General features: G+C 36.2%; 1 protein-coding gene across 8 annotated transcripts in view; it reads right to left on the bottom strand.

The window, feature by feature from the left end:
* Positions 1–23711, bottom strand: part of KDM6A (lysine demethylase 6A) — a 208092-nt gene that overhangs the window by 128908 nt on the left and 55473 nt on the right. For all 8 annotated transcript variants that reach the window (XR_009006745.1, XM_057538990.1, XM_057538992.1 and 5 more), the window contains exon 3: positions 6156–6264. Coding sequence is in view for 7 of the 8 variants with exons in the window: in XM_057538990.1 (XP_057394973.1) it covers positions 6156–6264 (109 nt within the window). In the remaining variant the exon portion in view is untranslated. The remainder of the gene's footprint in view (positions 1–6155; positions 6265–23711) is intronic.

The raw sequence follows: 23711 nt of genomic DNA, 5'->3' as shown, positions 1-23711 counted from the left end.
GCTTTTCCTTCCCTAAATCACCTAATCTTCACTTTGAGATCCCTGAGTTATTTACTGGCTCAAGAAGTCCTTGTTGGGGGCTTCCCTGGTGGCGCAGTGGTTGAGAATCTGCCTGCTAATGCAGGGGACGCGGGTTCGAGCCCTGGTCTGGGAAGACCCCACATGCCGCAGAGCAACTAGGCCCATGAGCCACAACCACTGAGCCTGTGCGTCTGGAGCTTGTGCCCGGCAACAAGAGAGGCCACGGCAGTGAAAGGCCCGCGCACCGCAATGAAGAGTGGCCCCCGCTTGCCACAACTAGAAAAAGCCCTCGCACAGAAACGAAGACCCAACACAGCCAAAAATAAATAAATAAAATAAATAAATTTACAAAATCACTTGCTAAAAAAAAAAACCAAAAATGACAACACTCATTCAGGATTCCACCATTTAAAAACAAAAAAAAGAAGTCCTTGTTCATCCCACTAGGAAATCTTTTTAACAGTACTTCAGGCAAGACTGTCGTTTTCTTTTGCCACTTAACCAAGAATGGTGTGCTCAAACATATTAATTTCAACTCTCTATCAACCAATTTCCAAAGGTCAGATCTTTTTAATCGTTGGAATCAACTTTATTTATGGACAGACTTTTTTCATAATTTTGAGTTTTATTTTGTTTTGAAATAAGCTCATTTAGTCTGTGTAGACTTAAAAAACAGAGAAAAATATAATGAATTTAAAAGATTATAGAAAACTGGCAGAGTACTACTAACAAAGTAACCAGGCCTAAAAAAATTAAATGCAAAAGAAAACAAAAAAGCAAAAAAAAAAATGCAAATAAGAAGGAAGTTAAATTTAACTTTCTGCCAGACAAAGGGAGTCTCCTTCAGAGTAAGATGCAACAGAAATGCAAGGAAGAAAAAGATTTAAAATTCAATCTACACTCATATTAGACTATGCACTAACTGCAGGCAGAACTCAGCATTTCTCTTTTCATCTCTAGCCCAACATATAACACTATAGGCAGCAGGTTAGCTGCTCACGGGTGAGTCTATGGGTATGGAAGGGAAGGAAAGGAAAGAAGTACAAGTAAATCTGTCCGTTGCACTGACTGTCATCTTTAGGCCAGAACAAGTTGTGACTGCCTAAGATTATTATTATTAGGTCAACAGATCTTTGATTATTTTTATCTGAGGCTGAACTAAAAAGTTGTATTTATACCCTGGGATAAATGAGATCTGAGAGAGCTTATACTAACTGTTTCATTGTATACAAATGACTGATGTACCTAACTCCCTAGCACCTTTCTGCCTTCTCAAATCTATGACTGCCTAAAACACATCTTCTCTTATATGTAGCATTAATACACATTAACATTTGAAAAACCCTCTGGATAGTATCCAACACAACAGACCTTTGTTCCTAAGATTACAGAGACAAGCAGACAGGAAGTTGGAAAAGCAAAGAAACAAATCTGGAATCCTTTTACTCTATCAGCATCTTCACTGAGGTTTTCAAGTCAAATTAATACATCTACTGAGATCTCAGACTTACTACTTCTTTGTCGTTATTAAAATAATATACTCCTCGAGGTCTTCATTTTTATTTTTTTATTTTTTTGGCCATGCAGCATGCGAGATCTTAGTTCTCCAACTAGGGATCGAACCTGTGCCCCCTGCAGTGGAAGGGCAGAGTCTCAAGCACTGGACCGCCAGGGAAGTCCCTCCTTGAGGTTTTTAATATCGCACATTTGGTTTACTACAAGAACCATCAAGTAGCTGTCTTATTTGTATTCCTTCAATGTGTTCTACCACCAGCTCTCTAGTTTTTGAAGCTACAACTTTTGCTCGTTGCCTGGATATGGACTTCTGACAACCTGGGTTATGGTCACTACTTTTTTCCCTTGGGTTATTTTTCTCAATTGCATTTTCTAATTCTAGGCCACAAGTAGATTGAACAAAATCAATTATTCCCAAATTATGATGAGAGGGAGTGGAGGCACAAGTGATTTTTTTATATCAGTAAATACATTTAAATAAAGTTACATAGAGAAAGAGGGTACAATGACTACAAATGCAATGAAAACACATGAATGATCACCTTAACTATATCAGCTTTCAGAAAGATACATCATATTCATTCTATGTATATTACATGCCAGTCTATGTCAGTATTCTGGATTTTCATTTCATTTTACTATTTCAACACAAAGTAAATTTGTATCATATATACTATGCAAACTATCCCAATGACTATCTGAAAGAACTTTTAAACAAAGAGCAGATTCTTACAAGAATCACAACCTTTAGTTCCAACAACCATGACAATAAAGAGATGAACCATGCAAGGATCCAAAAAAAGGCAATTTTTGGAGAAGCCAAACTCAAGATCTATTTTTGGAAAACATGCACTTTATGTCCTTATACTATATATATCCTAGGATGGAGTGTTGTCATCCACCCACGAAACACAGAAAGAAAGAAAGACAAAAAAAGCTCACCAACTCTGACTTCAGACTTCTCCACATAAGCAACTCTTAGCATGTAACTTGCCCTAGCCATTTATAATTACTGAGGAACTAAAACAACCAAAACCTACTTTGCCCAAAAGTGATAGACAATGCAACAAATGACCAATTACTTGAAGGAAGGAGGAAAGGGAGAAAAATCTATCATCAGGTGGAATTTCAGGGAAAACTTCCAGCTCACCACAAACCATGTAGAAACTATGTGTAAAAGTGTCAAGGTTTTCATACTAATATCAGGAATGATTAATTATTGTATCTCCTTCAACTAATTTTTTTACTTCTGGAATTTTTACTATCTGCACCCCAAGTCTCTTACCTCAGAGTTTCTATCTTTTTATAATTTTGCTGTGTACTGAGGTACTTTACTACCGGATTTTCTAAGCAATCAACTTAACTTAATGACTATTCTCTCCTATAATCTGCCATACATATTTCACAAATATTTACATACAATTTCTATTAATTAAACTGCTCCTGAGACCCATCACATATATTCACAAGAATATATACACTTGTCCTTCAGCCCAGGGTTCTCTGTCTCTCAGGTTGTTCTTCAACTCAAAGAAGAGAAATCACAGTACCATCTCCATGGCTTAAGGCAGTCTGTCTGACAGCCCCATCAGCTGTTTGGTTCAGCTGAGGTTGACAGGTTAGCTGTGGGGGTAGGAGTGGAAAGGAGGTATGGTAGACACTATAAAGAACCACTCAAATCCCACTTCAAGGAAGGACTGTTTGCAGTCTTGCGTACAAGAGAGCCTCTAGCAGTGAGTTGTCTTAAGCTGAGGAGAGCAACCTTGCCTGAGGTCACACTCCTTCCCATGTCCAGTATGGAATGGATAGAGTATAAAGGCCTGGTCATCTTGGCCCAACCTGTGATAGCCATTCTAGCTCCGGGGCTCCCCATGGAGTTGGCCAAGGCTGTCACAGCTTAACTTCTCCCTCTGTCCAATCCTGGTTCCATTTCCCACCTTCCACAGTGCTGATCCTAAAGGTACTCCTTACTAAACATCTTGTATGCTAAACTTACTGCAGAGGAATCCAACCAACAATAAATAGGCTAAGTGCAATAAGCCTCCAGCCTCCATTTTCCCGCAATCCTCTAACCAATTACATTTTCAGGATAAATTCCTAGAAGGCTAATAACCAAATCAAGTGATGGAAAATTTTTTAAATTCTCCATACATATTACCAACCAGAAAGACTAAAAAAATGTTTTATAAGGTCATTTTATCTTTTTCTTCAAATTCCTCTGAAATGAAAGAAAAGGTAATTTTTAATTAATAAATCCATAACAGTAATGACAACCAAAGTATACTATCTACAGATCAGAAATTTTTAGAAATTCATATAAGACAGGAAGTAGATGAGATCAGAGTAAGAAATAAGGGCAGAAAAACCACAGTCCAAAATGCACACAAAATATTTTCTACCATTTTCTACTCCAAAAGTAGAAGCAGTTTTTCGTAAGGAGCCCCAAACTCTGAAAATTTCACGCACAAGAGGACTCAGGACAGTATTTAAAGAACTGTCCTCAGAATAAACAGGGCCAGTAAATCCCCCACATACATACAGCTGAGCAGTCTACTCACATGTTTACTGAATGGTTTATGTTTATTTCCCAGTAAGTTATGGTTTGTAATCTGTTCTCTAAAAATAAACATCTATTTGGCTGGGGCTAGAGGTTCTCATCTTGTACTGGTTCCAAAGAAAAAACGAGAAAGTAGCCTGAGGTAACAAATGTCTCCATAAATTGGTGATGATGGTGATGATGTGTGGAAGGGGCTACTAGAGACTGGCTCTAGTTTGGGACTTCTGGGAAGACAGTGAAGAGAATGGATAGAAAGAGTTCAATAATTAGTATTTTTAAAGGATTTTTTTTAAGTGGGAATGTGGTCAGTAAAGCCTCAAGGATGAATTCAAACAACAACTCTCGTCTAGGAAATAAGAAGCCATCGGCTTGAAATACTAAAATATACTGAAATACAAATGTATACCTCTGCATTCATTCTCTCCTTCCTCTTCTTCCTATTACAAATTATCAATGGCCAGTTCATCTACACAACAGCAAATGGGTCACAGAGCACACCTTTTCAAGGACTTAAATCCTTGGGTTATCCTTCTCTTCTCCCATCTTTCTAGATTACTCCTACCAGCTAGTTTGCCAACACTGTCTACTTGCCACATGCCCCCTACCACACCTTCCAAAAAAGAAAAAAACACCTCCAAAACAAATATCCCTGGATTCTTCATTACCTTCACAGACAAACATTTTATAAATGGAAAATGTAGCTAAATTCATAGACTAATGAAGTTTTAAAAGCTTGTTTGTTTGTTTGTTTGTTTATTTTAAATGACCACTAAGCAATAAGGACATACAGCCACATATGCAAACCTAATTTTCAAGTCTGGGTGTCTGTTTATATGCTCTAAAACTAGTGCACTCTCCAAATAAAAGGTGCAGCATTGAAAAATCAGATTGCGCAGAACTCTGTATTATTTCTTTTGTATAATCCTTTCCTTTAAATAAGTTACTGTTTTAATTAAAATATCTAATAGATTGTTAAATGATTGTTAATACCTATTACCCTGAAGTCACTTTGCTAAGTACTAACCAGTCTCACACAGGAATCCCAAAACCCCTGAGCAGCTACCACATCCTCCCCTCGTCTTACAGATTACAGATAGAACCTCAGGGATGTTTATATAATCTGTTAAAAGTAATGCAGCTGAACCACAGAGATGAGCTGGAGAATAAGCCTAATTTCAAACCCCACAGCATACCTGTCTCAAAGTAAAATTGTATTTTCATTAGGAAAGTATTCACTTGACCTAACATAATTAAACACGAACAATCCTTCACTCTAGCCCTGAACAACCTTTCAGTTGTTCAGCCCACCTAAATACATTTGTGGAAAACAAGCATAAGTCCATCCACTCCACATTAAAATGTTTACTATCATCAAAAGGTTAAAATGTTATTGATTATAAGAATATAGTTTTTCTTTGCCTTTGGTATTGAGGGGTGTGGTAACTGGGGGGTGCTTTTAACTTCCTAAGTGAGTAATGGTCTGGGTCAGCAGCTTGGTACCATAAAAAGGACACATCTTGGGGGACTACCTTCAATAATTTAACTCACTTATTTCCGATAGGAAAAACTTTTCAAATGAATAAAAAAATGCTTTATCCAACGCTCTAGCTCATGTGTGATCATCTCTCTATGTTACTTACCTTTACAATAACATGGCTACAGATCAGGTTTTCATTCAAATATTTTCTAGCTAAAATGGAAGTTAAAGGATAAAGAAGAGAAATGCTGAGTTTGTGTTACTTTTCCAAAGTGTCCATCAATGGCTCACTTTCTACTATAGTCGAGCCTTTAAAAAGCAGGAATTTTTCACAAGGCAGAACAAAACGGTAGTACACATGTAGGTGGTTATCAGTTTAGCTGAATGGTCAACTTACTGCTGATTTACATGGAGTCATGTGAACTTTTCCCACTTCCATCTACTCCACTTTTCTCATTGTTTAGGATGTTCATAAGCTTACAATTTCTTAGAAGTAAAAATGGTAATACCTCCGATAGAGTACAATTACAGTTATTGTGAATACATATATAAATCAAACAGTAATTAACAAGGGGAAAAAATTACCTTTTGGATAATCTTCCAATAAGAGGTTGAAGTGACCTAATTGACAAAAGAAATCAGACTCCACTTTTCCTTCAGCTTTTAAGATTAGAGATTCGTAGCAGCGAACAGCCTAGAAATAAAAAATACAAACATTTAAGAAAAAGACAAAACCCTAAAATACATTTCCTTCCTGAGATAATGCATATAATCCTCCATTCAGTCACCCAAGAAATCAATATATTTTACTTGTACCTCAGATATAGCCAATGCAGCATTCTTCTAAAATACCTACTTACTAAAAGAACCACTAATTATGGCATAAGTGCTTTTCCTACTTATAAAATGGAAATACTTGCCAAATAAGATAATATAGGAACACTCTGATAACTTTATTCATTAGCTGTAAATCTAAATTTTCACTGTGGTCCATGTTGACATAAACAAATATATCAATCTTTTCCACAAATGGGAAGAACTTTATTGAATTACATGAGAATTCACAGAATCTCCAGAGTAATAACTACCATTTATACTGAAGAGCTACTTTTTACCATCCCCTCTACCCACTTAAACTACCATAAACTGTCTTTCAATTATCTTCTTATGATACACGTCATACCCACCAACTCTAACTCTATTCCTAATTTTACCCCCATTCCAATACATGCATATGCACTCACTCTCAGTTTGTTCCCTGAAGAAAAAAAATAACAGTATTTTAAGAATATCATTCTTTTTTTGTAATCCAGAAGAGTGCAGGGGGGAAAAAATGAATGATGGAAAGAACAGGATTCTGGAGTCTGACAAATTCCAGTCATCATTAGCTACAGGAGATCCTGGGGAACTTATCGTCTCTGATTCTCAGTTTTAATAACACTCAAAGGGCTGATTAAAGGATTAAAACTAGAAAACTTCTCTAAGGGTTTATCACAGTGCTTAGCACTCCATAGGTACTTAATAATTGCTTCTCTACCTTCTACTTAGGTTAAGATAAAAAGCTCCAACTCTTCCAGGATTGTTTCAAGCACCCCAATAATTTTGTCAAAATTTCCCTAACAATCTACACTACAATGTTGTTATGTGTTATTGTGTCCTGGAGTCACTGAAGGAAAAACTGGGAATGATTTCTCAAATGTCTGAGTACACTCTCAGGTTTGGTGTCCACAAAACATAGTTTCCATTATCAAAAAATCCTTTCACCACCACTTCAAGAGCTTTTGATGGGATAAGAAAGTGTGATGTGGGGCATGGTACCCACTTAAAATGCCTTGATTTTTCCTCTCCTGTAAAATATAGAGCCTTTGATGAAGAGTTTCAAATTTTAAAATTTACCTATCCAAAGCACATACATAAATACTTATCAAGTTTGGAGAAGCCATCCTAAACAAGGCGAATTTTGGGATGACTTTACCATCCTTAAAGTCTAACAGTTATTAAAAGGGACTGTTTTCAGTTCTTATTCCACTCTTAGCTATCTAAATGTGCATATATACAAAATCACAATCACTGAAAACATCATTCTGCTTCCTTATAATTAAAAGAGCCTGAATGCTACACTGACATCTCAGAAATTACTATAATTTGGAGGCATGAAATTTCAAGATCCTCTTTATTTAAGTCATATATAATCCTATCTGGCAGATGGTTAGAGTACAAAAATATAATTTATTTCAGTGCTTTTTAATATCAGTGAAATTCATAAAATTACTGGGCTACAGTATGACAATTATTAATTTTTACACTAAATAAAATGACTTTTTAAAGCTAATAATGGCATTGTAAATAAAGCTAGTTATTGTCTTTGTTTTTTAAACTCTTAGATATTTAGAAACTTTTGCTACTCCTCTCTGATAATTTCTCATGGCTGATTAGCATTAAATTTACAAGCAAATATAGTTTCATGGTGAAAAAGATTTCAAGATACAAACACAAATAAATTTTCTTTAATAATCTAAGCAAAAAGATGGCAACATTCTATACTTCCTCTTATCACCAAACATTGATGCCACTACCATGATCATCTATTACCTATCTTCCATATTCCATTAAAAAAAGGAACACATCTAAAGGGAGTACTATACACAACTCTGATCATCACGAAACACAACACCAGGCAAAAATCAGAATGGACACTCAGATTCAATCAACAGACTCATAGTAATTTCCAACAAAGCCAGCATGTACCTAAACCTACCAACTAATGTTGGTGGTCAAAAATGACGCTGACAGAGCCAAATACCAAACAAAATGAAGATGAGCAAAAAGGCAGAATAAACGTTCCAAGCACCTCGTGTCACCATTTCATGGTGAAACTTCATGAATTTATTTGAAGTGTTTGAGGTAAGCACTGATACTAGATACAGGCAAATACTAACAATTTTTTAAAAGCATTTAAAGGAAAATAAATAAATGGGGCAATTTTCCAATACTACTAACTCATAAAATAACCTAGAATGAAACAGTGTTTTTATAGTAATGAGTTTCATTAAAAGGCTAGTTTTAAACATAGATGATATGTAAGTTCAGGCAAACTTCTATAAAGCAAAAACATTTGTTAAAAGAGTTACTTTTTTTTTAACATCTTTATTGGAGTGTAATTGCTTTACATGGTGTGTTAGTTTCTGCTGTATAACAAAGTGAATCAGCTATACATAAACATATATCCCTTTACCTCCTCCCTCTTGCGACTCCCTCCCACCCTCCCTATCCCACCCCTCTAGGTGGTCACAAAGCACCGAGCTGATCTCCCTGTGCTATGCGGCTGCTTCCCACTAGCTATCTATTTTACATTTGGTAGTGTATATATGTCCATGCCACTCTCTCACTTCGTCCCAGCTTACCCTTCCCCGTGTCCTCAAATCCATTCTCTACGTCTCCGTCTTTATTCCTGTCCTGCCCCTAGGTTCTTCAGAACCTTTTTTTTTTTTTAAGATTCCATATATATGTGTTAGCATATAGTATTTGTTTTTCTCTTTCTGACTTCACTCTGTAGGACAGTCTCTAGGTCCATCCACCTCACTCCAAATAACTCAATTTCCTTTCTTTTTATGGCTGAGTAATTCCATTGTATATATGTGCCACATCTTCTTTACCCATTCATCTGTTGATGGGCACGTAGGTTGCTTCCATGTTCTGGCTATTGTAAATAGAGCTGCAATAAACATTGTGGTACATGACTTTTTTTTTTAATTTTTTAATTCATTTTTGGCTGTGTTGGGTCTTCATTGCTGCGCGCAGGCTTTCTCTAGTTGCGGCAAGCAGGGGCTACTCTTCGACACGGTACACAGGCTTCTCATCGCGGTGGCTTCTCTTGTTGTGGAGCACGGGCTCTAGGCGCACGGGCTTCAGTAGTTGTAGTTGTGGCGCACGGGCTTAGCTGCTCCGCGGCATGTGGGATCTTCCGGGACCAGGGATCAAACCAGTGTCCCCTGCATTGGCAGGCAGATTCTTATCCACTGCGCCACCAGGGAAGCCCTACATGACTCTTTTTAAATTATGGTTTTCTCAGGGTATATGCCCAGTAGTGGGATTGCTGGGTCATATGGCAGTTCCATTTTTAGTTTTTTAAGGAACCTCCATACTGTTCTCCATAGTGGCTGTATCAATTTAACATTCTAAAAGGGTTACTTTCATATTCTTGCTTTTTTTTTTTCATTTTAAATGTGCACAAATAAAATCATCCCCATATAGGATAAGTATGGTTTTGTACACATATGCAGAGAAAAGCAACTAGAATATAAAACGAATGGTAAAAATAGAAAGTCTATAGTCCAGCCATACAGAAACTTTTTATTTTGTTCATTTTACAATTTTTCATAATTAAACTTAAAAATTATTATGCTTTCCTCCAGAATTCATACTACCTTTAGTGTAAGGATAGTCAGAAATGTGAATGAAAATAATTTGTACTAGATCATCATCATTCAACAGAGCACGTTCTGCAATGACAAAAATGTTCTATAATCTGTGCTGCCCAATATACTAGCCACTAGACATACGTGGCTATTGAGCACTTGAAACATGGCTAGTGCAAGACAACTGAATTTTTAAATTACTTCATTAAATTTGTGTTTAAATTTATATAGACATATGGCAAATGAACAGTGTAGACTAGGTAATTTTTAAAGCTTAAAAACAACGAATATTCAACCCATATGCTAAATATTAAGAAAGCAAAATTTCTTATTTTTATAAATGAAAAACCTATAAAAATAATGGTATATCTTGCACTGGGGATGAGCAACACCTTCCACAAAAATCACTTTAAAATCCTATAGTTGTTTATAGTTAGCGGCTTACACATCTATAATCGTTACCACCTACTTGAAAAAAAAAAAAAACATTGAGAAGGGAAATAAACAGTTAATCATTAAATACTAGAATCAAAGGAGAGTAAAGATTCTCCCAGCTACGTAGAGAGACTGGATGTCTTCCTCCCATTACAGTGCCATTTTCCACAATGCTCAATATAATTTGTGCTCGGTAGCTGCTTTGTTTTTATTATTTGAAGAACCAGTTATCTCAGAATAGTAATACTATCATTACCCGCTATTTCTAAACCTTGACAGATTAGTGCTCATAAACACAGACATGTAAATAATTTGGTTTTTTTATGTTAAGCATTAAAGTCTTTTGTGATAAACTTGGTCAATCCCTAGCTAAAATATGAGTTGTTACTATTTTAGGATTGTTAAGTATAGGCAACATCTAAACAAATGTGGGTTTTTTTTCCAATTTGAAAGATTAGCTGAAGTAGTTGGGTGACATACAAATGGTAGAGAAAACTAATGTAGATTTAAATACCCCAAATGGTTTCCTTTTTTTCTCTTTCTTTCTTTCTTTGTAATGCCTGCCATGAATGCCCAGAGACAGAATCTCAACACAGTCCTAGTTTGGTGGCTCCCATTCTGAAGCCCTTCCTCTTCTATCAGGTTCCCAGATGCTTATTACCTCCCTCACCTGTAAGCTCCATCAGGGGAAGGGCTATATCCTAACCCATGATCACATGATAGGGGCTTAATATACATTTCTTGAATTAATGAAGCAATGTCATGTTATTATTTTAGGTTCTAGAATAACCCTCTCTTCTTTGTCCTAAACTTCCATTTCTTAAGAGCTGCAAGTCAGGATGCTAAGGATTAATCTTATTAGTTATTTAAACTCATTTCCATTAAGATATAAATCACTGATATTTTAAATGAACCAAACTTTTAGGTTGAATATAATAAAAGCAAGCATGCAGTCCTGCCCATAATTCCTAAAAACAGTCACAGACATAAAAGGTGGTTTAGCAGCTGACTACTTACAAAAGATTAGGGACTGAAGCAGACTACAGGTCAACATGTCATCCATGAAATAGGGCTACTAAAAATGTATTCATGGTCCAAATTAATGAAGCATATTACACAAATCAACACCAATAATCAGCTCACCAACGTCTGCTCTGACCAGATCTCCAAAATTATCTTTAGTTCTGAGTGCCACATTTTAACAGGTGGTAACATAAAGGTTACAAGTTTGGTGAAAGATGGAAAAACTATCATGTGAAAATGATTTTAACTGAGTTTAGTTGAGAAGAATCACCAGGGATGCTTTAGCTTTACTCAAATAGTTAAGAAGCTGTCACTTAGGAGAGAAGATTAATTGCACTTTGGGTAGTGCCAGACATCAGACCAATGAATGGGTATAATTTACAAACAAGTTTAATTCAGTTCAATCAGAAAGGAGAAAAACTTAAATATGCCAAAAATTAAATGGGCCATCTTTCTTTGGCTCATATCAAAGAATTAAAGCATAAACTACTAAGGTATCTTAGTGGGGGGTAAAAAGGAGAGTTCTTACTTTGGATACAATTCTGAGCTGCATTTTTTAAAGATTCCTTGAGCTTCTCGGATATAAGCACACAATGTGCAATATTATATATAATACATAACCACACACAAACACACGTGTGTATGTGAATGCATCTCTCCTGACTTGATTCCATGATTACATTTTATTCACTTTGAATTTCCAGAATTTTTAAATAAACATACTATCTTGACCTCCTCCCTCAAAACCATAAAAATGTCTGCATCATTAAAGCTGATATCCTTCCCAGAAATATGCCTCCTAAATCAGAATTCTTCCTCTTTCCAGGCACTCGCAATGCCTTTGCCTGTTTTTAAAATACCTTAGGAATCTGAAAGGGTTGAAAGTACCTGAGTCTAAACCATTTTTTGAAATTTCAACACACCATTTTTTTAATGAAGGGTTACACACATAAAATGATAATCTTAAGTATTATTGATTCTTAATGACATCCATTCCTGAACTTATATATCAGACTTCCCGTTCTTCTCTTTTTAATTTCATTTACTATTTTTGAAAAGTTAAAATTTACACATCACCAATTCTAAAGGGTATGTAGTGAAAAGTCTCTCTCCCAACCCTAACGCCAGCCACCCAGTCTCCTTTCCCAGATGCAACAAATGTAAAAAATTCTTACTATATTCAAGATTATTTTGTGCAGATGCAAGCACATATATTTTTCCCACCTTAGTACTAATATTTACATATTTATATAAACACTGTTTTGTAACTTGCTTCAGATTATAGGAGTCCCTGATATCCTTTCTCCTCTTCTTCTCTGTTCATAGAAGCCCTGAATTTAATTAGACATATGCTGACACAGAATAAATACTGGGATCCCCAGCCATCCTTGTGGGTGTGGCCTGGTGATTAAGTTCTGGCCAACTGGATATAAGGAAAGGACATGCTCTGCTTCAACCCCTCCTCCCCCTAGCTGGAAATCAGCCAGATGGTAGAAGTCACAAGCTGGGGATGGAGAGTAGGAAAACAGAGCCCAAGTTCCTGGAACAGTAGAGTTCCAGAGCAGCCCAGAACTGATTGCCTCTGAGAATTCTTATTAAGAAATAAATGAGTATGCAGCCCTCTTTCCTCATTTAAATCAAACAAACAAACAAAAAAGCAGCCTAATGAAATAATCATTAATACATACCAACAGGATAAACGGAAATTAAAGAAATCTAATTAACTGTCACCCTTACCTAACATTTTAGAGAAGATACAAGAACTTATACATCTGTTACTCTACCCTATCTCCCTCACTCCACTTTTCAACTAATATACATCTTTTGCATCACAACAAAGTCAGTTAACAAAATTTAAGCATATCAGCATGGATCCTGGATTTCTCAGCCTCTCTGGACTCTGCATTCAGTGGATATATGCTGGATGCTAACGAGTAAATCAGCATCATTCAAGAAACTAACACCTTAAGTACCATTCTTTCCAAATAAACTATTGAAAATGCTTTGCTATTGCAAAACATTCTCACAGAACTACACTATTGAAATCAAACTAGATAATTTCATAATTCAAGTGCTGATAGCTAATATCTGAGCTCTTGATGCGTATGCGTACCAGGCACTATTCTAAGCACTTCACATATACTTATTCATTTAATCCTCACAATTACTCTATGAGATAGGGAGACCCTACTTCACAGATAAGAAAACTGAGGCACAGACAAAGTAAATCCTGTGTTCAAGGTCACAGAGCTACTAACTAGCAGGGGTGGCTTCAAACAATATGGCTGCAGAGCCTCTGAGCAGTAAGGTGTGCAACTCAGGCCATGCCTAGGGACTTAAAGTCATTTGCAAGAAAGAGGACCTCCATAAGCAGCTCTTCCTCTTACACTCCAACACACAGCTCCTTCCACAACTCTACCTCTACACCAAACACAAAAGCAACACATAAGGCCGCCAGTTCCTGTTCCCACCATTCCACAAGGAAGATTTAGCCTAAGTTCTTTACCATGTTTTCTCACCTTGTTTTATTTTAAATCATATAAAAAGCAATCATCATTATCCCCTGCCCCCCAAAAAGACACACACATTAAAAGAAAAAATCAACAACAGCAAAACAAAACAAAAAATCAAATTCCCATATTCAAAAGCCACCTGTGGCAGAAAAACACTACTGCCCATATATATAAATGATAATATACCAGTTCAAACAAAATGTGGTGTATTATCTGGAAAATGTTAAATGGCTTCACCCTATTTCTTTGTATCTTCTGAATCTCCTTAGTTCACCTAGTGTTATTATTTTCTCTCTTTAGTATAACTGGCACAGAATCCCAAATACAGCTGCAACAAAGCAAACTAGGCTGTACTGTCTCAACCATCAACAAGTTGCTAGTTTACTACTAACTCTAAAACCTTTATCGTTGACGCATGCAGCCAAATGAACTAGTGAATCCTACATATAACTACACATGCACGTATACACGCCCAGGACCAACATGAAATTTTTATTTTATTTTATTGATTTGATTTTTGGCCACGGCGCACGGCTTGCAGGATATCTTAGTTCCCCGACCAAGGATGGAACCCATGCCCCCTGCAGTGGAAGCTGAGTCCTAACCAGTGGACCGCCAGGGAATTCCCCCAACATGAAATTTTTAAAAAGCTGTTGTGTCAAAACAGCCAAGTTATTTTCCAAATATTTTTTTCTGTATCATGCTAAATGTAACAATGTGCAGTTACACTAAAGTACATTATTTATAAACATGTGAATTAAGTCTTGGATAATCTTTAAAAGAATGTACATTTCAATTCTGGAGGCAAGGAGAGTTATGAGATAAAATTTCAGCAGAATGACCTCTGTGAATAAAGCCCAGAATAATCCTGTGATTTCCCATATAAAGCAATAGGCTTTACTTCCCATTTTTTTTAGTTCATTTGCTTGCTACTCCAGTCTTTTATTTGTCTAGAGGTAGACAGACAATCCTACAAGCAATCATTCTCCCCATCACTTCAGCTGTACACATTTAATTCAGAGTTCCCAAAATACACAAACAGAAAGAAAGCCATCTATCAATACAACAAGATTATGTAGCCCAAATCTTGATCAAGTTTGTAAAATATTATTATGCCTGCTGTAACATGGATGCTTGCTTTAATATCTTTATCAGCAAATTATGCATTCACTTGCCTTATACACATTTCTAAAATGATAAATGCACAAAAAAGGAAGGAGTAAGCATTTCACTGTGGGGGGGGGGGGGAGCGGGACATCACATTTATGACCATGAGCTCCACTGAAAATAATCTACTTTGAATTCTACAACTTCTAATATGTAGTAGGCAATTAGAATTTATTTATTAAATTAATGAACGATCCTAAAACTAGGAAAACTGCAACACAGTAAAGGCCCCTCCCCAAAGGTAGTCCTTTAAAAAAAAAAAAGTTTTAATCGATCTGAATATACTCTTCCAGACTTTTCTCTATGCAGAGTCGGCCCTCCATACCCATGGATACAGAACCTGCTGATATAAGGGCCAACTGTACTACACCATTTTATATAAAGGAATTGAGCATCCGTGGATTTTGGTATCCGTAGGGGTCCTGGAACCAATCCCCCTTGGATATCGAGGGACAACTATATAAACAAATAGTACAAATCTTTGTATGCAGTTTATAAACTATTTCCTTCATTCTATATATCATTAACTGCTTACCGTATCAAAGTATACAGACCTTCATCAAAATTAACATCTGCAAATCATTTAAATAATGGTTAAACCATAATTTGTTTCTACTGAAGAGTATCTGGCTGTTAACCAAGTTTTTACTATTACTATTACCCAATGAACATAATTTGGCCAATTTATATTTCTTCAAGGTAACTTCCTCACAGTTAAATGGGAGGCACAATTTAAGCTTTTGACAGTCCCACTAGCAAAAATGAACCAATATAATGTTCCACCAGCAGTGATCTTTTTCAGTTCTTTACTTACTTTTTTCCAAATATTTATTGGCTAAAGTTACTACTTCTTTCATGAACTATCAACCTGTTCATTGATTGTACCTTAAGTGCCTTCAATAGTTTCTCCCAGTAATTAGTACAAACTATCATTCTTCCATGTGTGCCATAAAATGAAAAGGATTAGGAAGTACTCCCACTTCAGGCAACCTGGACAATCACTCTGCTGAAAACTAAAAATGTCAGACAAAACATGGTGGCAGTGGGACTTACACAAGGTTCTTACTATGAACTTGACCAAATGAGAAAGTTAGGAAGACTGGGCTGGGGGAAGGGGGAGACTTAAGAGAGGCAGAAGTAGAGAGAGTAGTGAAGCAACTTTTTGCACTGAGGACATTTTGAAAGTCTGTGTAAACCTGAGTGATGGGTTTAGAGGTCTCATTCAGGGATAGAACACAAAGCCTAGGGGCTACCCAAGAAGAGCAGTCAAATAAGACACACTCCTCATAACACTGAGACCTCAATGGGCTAGACCTCCAACCTCAATGTAACTAAAAATATGGTAATAAAACAATTTTTTAAATTTTATTTTAAAACTGGTCTTGAAGGACAAGGAAAATTGCCTGTCCCATAATGGCAATGATTGGAGAAGAAAATCTCCTGAGTATTTGTAACCAAAAGTCTGAATTCACTTGACCTGGGTAAAACAAACATCAGGCAAGAATTTATACACAGTCTTCAACTCACAGCAATCCAAAGTAAAGGCCAAACTGAAGCATACTACTATCACATCCGTGGCCTAAAAGAATTTCTACAGCTCCAAGGAAAATAAATTCTTCATATTCAAAAAGTCACTACGTATAGAGAGAGGAAAAAAAGCCGAGCAAAGAAGATGATCAATATGTAGATATGTTAAAATGAATATTGTTTAATGCAATTAATCACAACAAATATAAACAGAATAAGTATGCTAAGTAAGAAAAAAGGCTATCAATAGATTTTTAAGCCCAGATTTATACAATTTATTAGACACATCTAAAATATAAAAAAAGATTTAGAAATACTACACAAGTATAACCAAAAGAAAGTTGGCATGGTACCAGTTACCATGAATCACAATAAGGATTCAGAAATAAAGAGAACTGGCGCATTAATACAACTATATAGTAACCGAATAAGGAGCTCAGAAACACACCTTCACATGTATGGAAACGTGCACAAAAATGGGCAAACTATAACCTAACCAAATAAAGGTGGCGAGCCAATACGTTATTTCTAAGGGGAAAAAGAAGGAAAAAAAGCAAACAGTAGACTACTAATCTACACATACAAAAACCTATTTCAAATGGATTAAACACCTAAATAAAAGGCAAAATTTAAGAAGAAAAGCATAGCAAAATGTTTTGGACAAAAGGATAGGGTAGGAATTCTTTAAAAATGCAAGTCATGGGGGGAAAAGGTTAATTCAACTACATCAATGTTTGGGACTTCAGGTTTATCAAAACAGAACAAAGGGCTTCCCTGGTGGCGCAGTGGTTGAGAATCTGCCTGCCAATGCAGGGGACACGGGTTCGAGCCCTGGTCTGGGAAGATCCCACATGCCACGGAGCAACTGGGCCCGTGAGCCACAATTACTGAGCCTGCGCGTCTGGAGCCTGTGCTCCGCAACAAGAGAGGCCGCGATGGTGAGAGGCCCGCGCACCGCGATGAAGAGTGGTCCCCACTTGCCGCAACTAGAGAAAGCCCTCGCACAGAAACGAAGACTCAACACAGTCATAAATAAATAAATAAATAAATAAAAGAACGTGAATTTAAAAAAAAAAAAAAAAAAAACAGAACAAAACTGACAAATATAAAGGCAAGTCAGGGCTTCCCTGGTGGCGCAGTGGTTAAGAATCCGCCTGCCAATGCAGGGGACATGGGTTTGAGCCCTGGTCCGGGAAGATCCCACATGCCACGGAGCAACTAAGCCCGTGTGCCACAACTACTGAGCCTGCACTCTAGAGCCCACGAGCCACAACTACTGAGCCCGTGTGCTGCAACTACTGAAGCCCGCATGCCTAGAGCCTGTGTTCCGCAACAAGAGAAGACACCACAATGAGAAGCCCGCACACCACAACAAAGAGTAGCCCCCACTCGTCGCAACTAGAGAAAGCCTGCGTGCAGCAGCAAAGACCCAACGCAGCCAAAAAAATAAATAAATAAATAAAAATAATAATAATAATAAAATAAAGGCAAGTTACAAACTGGGAAAATATACCTTCAGCACATATAGTAACAAACCATTCATATTCAGAATACACGAAACTCCTAAGAATCAGTAAGAAAAAACACTCAATGTAAAAAATACTGGGGGCAACTTCATCTACCACTATGATCTACAAAATGAAAGAATGAGCAATAAAACAAAACACAACCAAATTATCTGCTGATTAATAACGATCAAGGGGCAAACAGATACATTACCCACTCCTTAGATAAGTCATAAGGGCTCCTGTCTACTAAACCACTAGAAGATAACCCTGCTCTATCCTAAGTATAAATTTTTCCAATGACTCAAAAGGCTTTTTGACTCAGGAATTGAAAGAGTAAAACTAATAAAAGATTAAGCAAATTCAAGTATTTTCCATAATTAGTGGCTCTTTTAACAATCTGCTCCACTAAAAAGTTCATCTGAAAAATCAATCCTGAAAGAATATTTTACCAAAAATCTGAATTTAAAAGAAAGCTGTCTTAACACTACTCACTTAAAATATTTTCATATAAAGTATGAAAACTGTCTGTCCGAAATACTATTTCAATTTACTTTAAGTCTCTAATAAGCTCATATTCAAATTTCTATTTTAAATCAGTGAAATAAATACCAGCCCACTTATCTCAGGAGAAACCTAAAATCTAGCTTCTCCACACAAGACACACACTTGAATTACTGGAATGACACACTTCTTGACATCTCAATCTTCCATTCTATACAGAATTTTGAGATTTAATTTCTTAAGTCTTTGAATTTCTGCTTCCCACCAAGATGCAGTGAAACAGACCAAATTTATTCCTGAATGACATGACTAAAAAACCAGAGAAACTGTATGAAACAAAGGTTTTCACACACTGAATATCAGAGAACACATGACAATAATCCTTGAGAAGGAAAAACAAAGGATGTGAGCCCTAAAATTATCCCAAGCTTACTGCTTTTCAGGCTGCAGTACAGCTATGGGAAATTTTCTTGCCCAAATCAATGTAAGCTAGAATAAAGTGGAACAACATCTTTATAGTTACTGAAAGGAAAATAAATGTGTCAACCTACAATTCTATACTCAGTAGAAATATCTTTCAAAAAAAGAAGATGAAAGTACACTTCTTCAAATATACAAAAGGTGAAAGAATTCAACACCAGCAGACCTACCTATAGTCTAAGAAATGTTTTCTTTTAATTCTCAGGTGGAAGTAAAATTATACCAGAAATAAACCTTTACACAGAATGCAGAATGAAGACCATGAGAAATGACAGCTGCACAAGTAATTATAAAAGACATTTTATTTTTTTTAACGTCTCCTTAAAACACAACTGACCCCAAAATCTACTGGGGGGATAAAAAACACTCATAGAAGTAATAAGCGAGTTCAACAAGGTCACAGGACACAAGAGCAACATACAGAAAATAAACTATATTTCTATACACTAACAGTGAATAATTGGAAACAAAATTTTAAAAATACCATTTATAATAGCTCCAGAAACATGATAATATGTAGGTATAATTCTAACAAAATATGTGCAGCAGAATCTGTATGCTGAAAACTACAAAACACTGATGAAAAAAACTCAAATTAACGCCCAAATAAGCGCAGAGATATACCATGTTCATGAACTGGATGATTCAGTAAGATGAGGACTAAAATCCTATCAGTATTTTTTGTAGACACAGATGGGCTGATCATAAAATTCATACATAAAGGTAAAGAAACTAGAATAACCAAAACAATTTTGGAAAAGAACAAAGTTGGAAGACTCACATGACCCAATTTTAAGAGCTATTATAAAGCTACAGAAATCAATTAACACCACAAGATACCACTACATACCTATTTAAATGGCTTTTCCCCCCAACTTTATTGAGATATAATTAACATATAACATTGTGTGAGCTTAAGGTATACAACATGATATAGGTATACATTGTGAAATGATTACCACAGTAAGATTAGGTAGGGGCTTCCCTGGTGGCGCAGTGGTTGAGAATCTGCCTGCTAATGCAGGGGACACGGGTTCGAGCCCTGGTCTGGGAAGATCCCACATGCCGCGGAGCAACTAGGCCCGTGAGCCACAACTACTGAGCCTGCGCGTCTGGAGCCTGTGCTCCGCAACAAGAGAGGCCGCGATAGTGAGAGGCCCGCGCACCGCGATGAAGAGTGGCCCCCGCTTGCCACAAGTAGAGAAAGCCCTCGCACAGAAACGAAGACCCAACACAGCCAAAATAAAATAAATAAATAAACAAATGTGGGGCTAAAAAAAAAAAAAAAAAAAGATTAGGTAGCATATCCATCACCTCACGTAGCCCCCCCCCCTTTTTTTTTTGGTGGTAATATTTAAGATCTACTCTCCAAGCAACTTTCAAGTATACAATACAGTATTATTAACTGTACTGCTACACATTAGTTCTCATCTTATAACTGGAAGTTTGTACCTTTTGACGAACATCCCCCCCGGCAAACACCAATCTACACTCTGCTTCTGAGTCTGACTTTCCTAGATTCCACATATAGTTGAGATCATACAGTATTTGTCCTTCTCTGCCTGACTTTATTCACTTAGCATAATGCCCTCAAAGTTCATGAAATTTTTTTGAGATAAAGCTGATGTACAATATTACATGTTACAGGTGTACAACATAGTGATTCACAATTTTTATAGGTTATACTCCATTTATAGTTATTATAAAGTATTGGTAAAAATTCCCTATGTTGTACAAAATATCTTTGTAGCTTATTTATTTAAAGTTCATGAAAATTTTGAAGTGTGACAATACCACGTGTTAATGAGGATGCAGAACAGCTGGTAAAAATGTAAAATGGTACAGTCACTCTAGAACACAGTTCGACAATTAAGTATGAAGTTAAACATACATTTATCACAGGACCCGATGATCCCACTCCTAGGTGTTTACCCTAGAGAAGTAAACACGTTCATACCAAAACCTGTACACAATGTTTATAGTAGCTTTGTTCATTATCAATGAAAACTGGAAACAATTACAATATTCTTCAACAGGTAAATTGATAAACTGTGGTACATCTACACAATATTTAGCAATATAAAAGAATGAATTATTGATATAGCATAGATGAACCTCAAAGGTATTATGCTGAGTAAAAGAAGCCAGTCTCAAAAGACCAGTGTATATACTTGTCAAAATGCACCAAAAACCTAACACAACATTGTAAATCAACTATACTTCAATAAAACATTTTAAAAACCTCATCAAACACCTAAAACAGGTGAAATTAAATATATGTAAATTATACCTCAACAAAGTTTATTTTTAGAAAGAAGCCATTTAAAGTAAAAACAGTAACAATGTATTGTGGGGTTTGTAACATGTAAAAGTAAAATGTATGACAAATACTACAAGAGACCAGGATGGGAGAAATGAAGTATATCTTTGTAAGGTCAACACTATGCATGATATGGTATAACTTGAAGGTAGGCTGTGATAAGCTAAAGTTAAAATTTTAAAAATTGCTTGAACTGATAAGTGTAATATTCAAGGTCAATAAACAAAGTCACTTGTATTCCTATATACCAGGAATGTTGGAATTTGGGGGGAAAAAACTTAATACCATTTATAATAGCACCCCCCCAATGAAGTACTTAAGATATAAATCTAACAAAATATGTATAGGATCTGTGTATGGAAAACAACAAAATGCTGATGAAAGAAATCAGAGAATATCTAAATAATCAGAGAGAAACACCATTTTCACAAAATAGAAAACATTAATATATCAATTCTCCCTAATTTTATATATACATTCAAGGCAATCCCAATCAAAATCCCAGCAAGTTTTGTATATACCAACAAGCTGATCTAAAAATTATATGGAAAGAAAAGGAATTAGAAAAGCCAAAACAATGCTGAAAAAGAACAAGTCAGCGGGTTCATATTACACAATTTCAAGACAATATAGTAAGCAACAATAATCAGGACAGTGTGGTACTGAGGAAAGAACAAACGGAGATCAATGGAACAACATAGAAAACTGAGAAACAAACCCATACAAATATAGGCAACTGTTTTTGACAAGATACAAAGGTAATTCAATAGAAAAAGGATTGTCTTTTCAACAAAAGGTGGTGGAAAAACTGGAAGCCCAGTTGCAAAACAACAACAAAACCTCAACACATACTTAATGAGGTGAAATAAAGACATTTTCAGACATATGAATACAGCAGACCCACATGAAAAAAACAAAAATGATCTCAAAAGAAATGTCAGAGATTCAGAAAGAAATGACAAGCAAAGAAAATGTTAAGCATGTGGGTGACAACCTTAACAATGTTTCGTATTTAAAACATGTTCAGAATTAATATATACAACAACAATGGAATGAAGGAGGGGAGGACGTTAAAGGCTCTAAGAATCTTGCATTGCCCAAGAAAAGAGAAAATGTATCAGTTAGGCTTTAATAAGTTAAAAATGCATGCTGTAACCCCTAAGGCAGTTATTCTCAAAGTGTGGTTCACAGACAACTGGGAGTCTCCTAAACACTTTAGGGAGATCTGCTAATGCAAAATTATTTTCATTATAATACTAAGATGTTATTTCTTTTTTTAAACTCTATTAACACTCATACTGATGTTGCAAAAGTAACGGTGAATAAAACTGCTGGCACCTTAGCAGAAGTCAAGGCAGAGGCACCAAAGGCACCAAACTGAACTAGAAATCACATATTGTTCACCACCAAGCACTTATAGGGTTGTTTTTTTTTAACGCCAGTTTCATATAAGAATTTCTTTGATGAAGCAGTAAAAATCATTTCATTAAATGTCAACCCTTGACCACACATTGTTTTAATAATCTTTGTGGCAACATGGGAACTTCGTTTAAAGCATTCTACTCCATACTGAAGTACAATGGCTATATTGAGGGTAAGTACATGTGCGATTGTTTAAGTTGTAAACTGAACTAGCCTGTTTTTTCATGGAACACCATTTTTTACTCAAAAGAATGACTGACAAACTATGTTTATTCGGACTTAGGTATTGGAAGACATTTTCTCAAAAATGAATGAAATGAGTCTGTCATTTCAAGAAAACTAACGAACAGTAATTTGTTGCCAATGATCAAACAAACTTGAGATTTCAAACAAAAATCAGCATTTTGGAAAACTATCTCCACGGTAAGCTTGACAGCTTCCCAAAACTCAAAAGGCTTTTCTGATGAGATTGGTGGTAATATTAATGAATACAATTTTTTGATATTGTGTAATAAAATGTGTTGACATTTGTAATAATTGGAAGTGCTCTCCTTTTCCTTCTTTCATGCTCACTGAACTGCCCCAAACCAAAATGTTACCACTTGTGTTTCTCCAATCCATTAACAACATGTCCTCCCTACTATTCAGGGGCTACAGTATCATTTCAGTATCTATAAACTCTGAAACAAATCTTACAATTCAAGACAGACAGAAGGAAGGAGAGGGAGGGAGGGAGGGAGGCAGAAAGACAAAAAGGGAGGGAGGGAGAGAACAGACGAACTCAGCATATCATCATCAACTCACTGCTACTCCCAAAGCCTATGGTG

This window comes from Balaenoptera acutorostrata, chromosome X, assembly GCF_949987535.1.
Source record: "Balaenoptera acutorostrata chromosome X, mBalAcu1.1, whole genome shotgun sequence".
In the NCBI taxonomy this organism is placed as follows: Eukaryota; Metazoa; Chordata; class Mammalia; order Artiodactyla; family Balaenopteridae; genus Balaenoptera; species Balaenoptera acutorostrata.
Note: the sequence above shows the minus strand (reverse complement) of the source record. Positions and strands in the feature narration are given on the sequence as shown.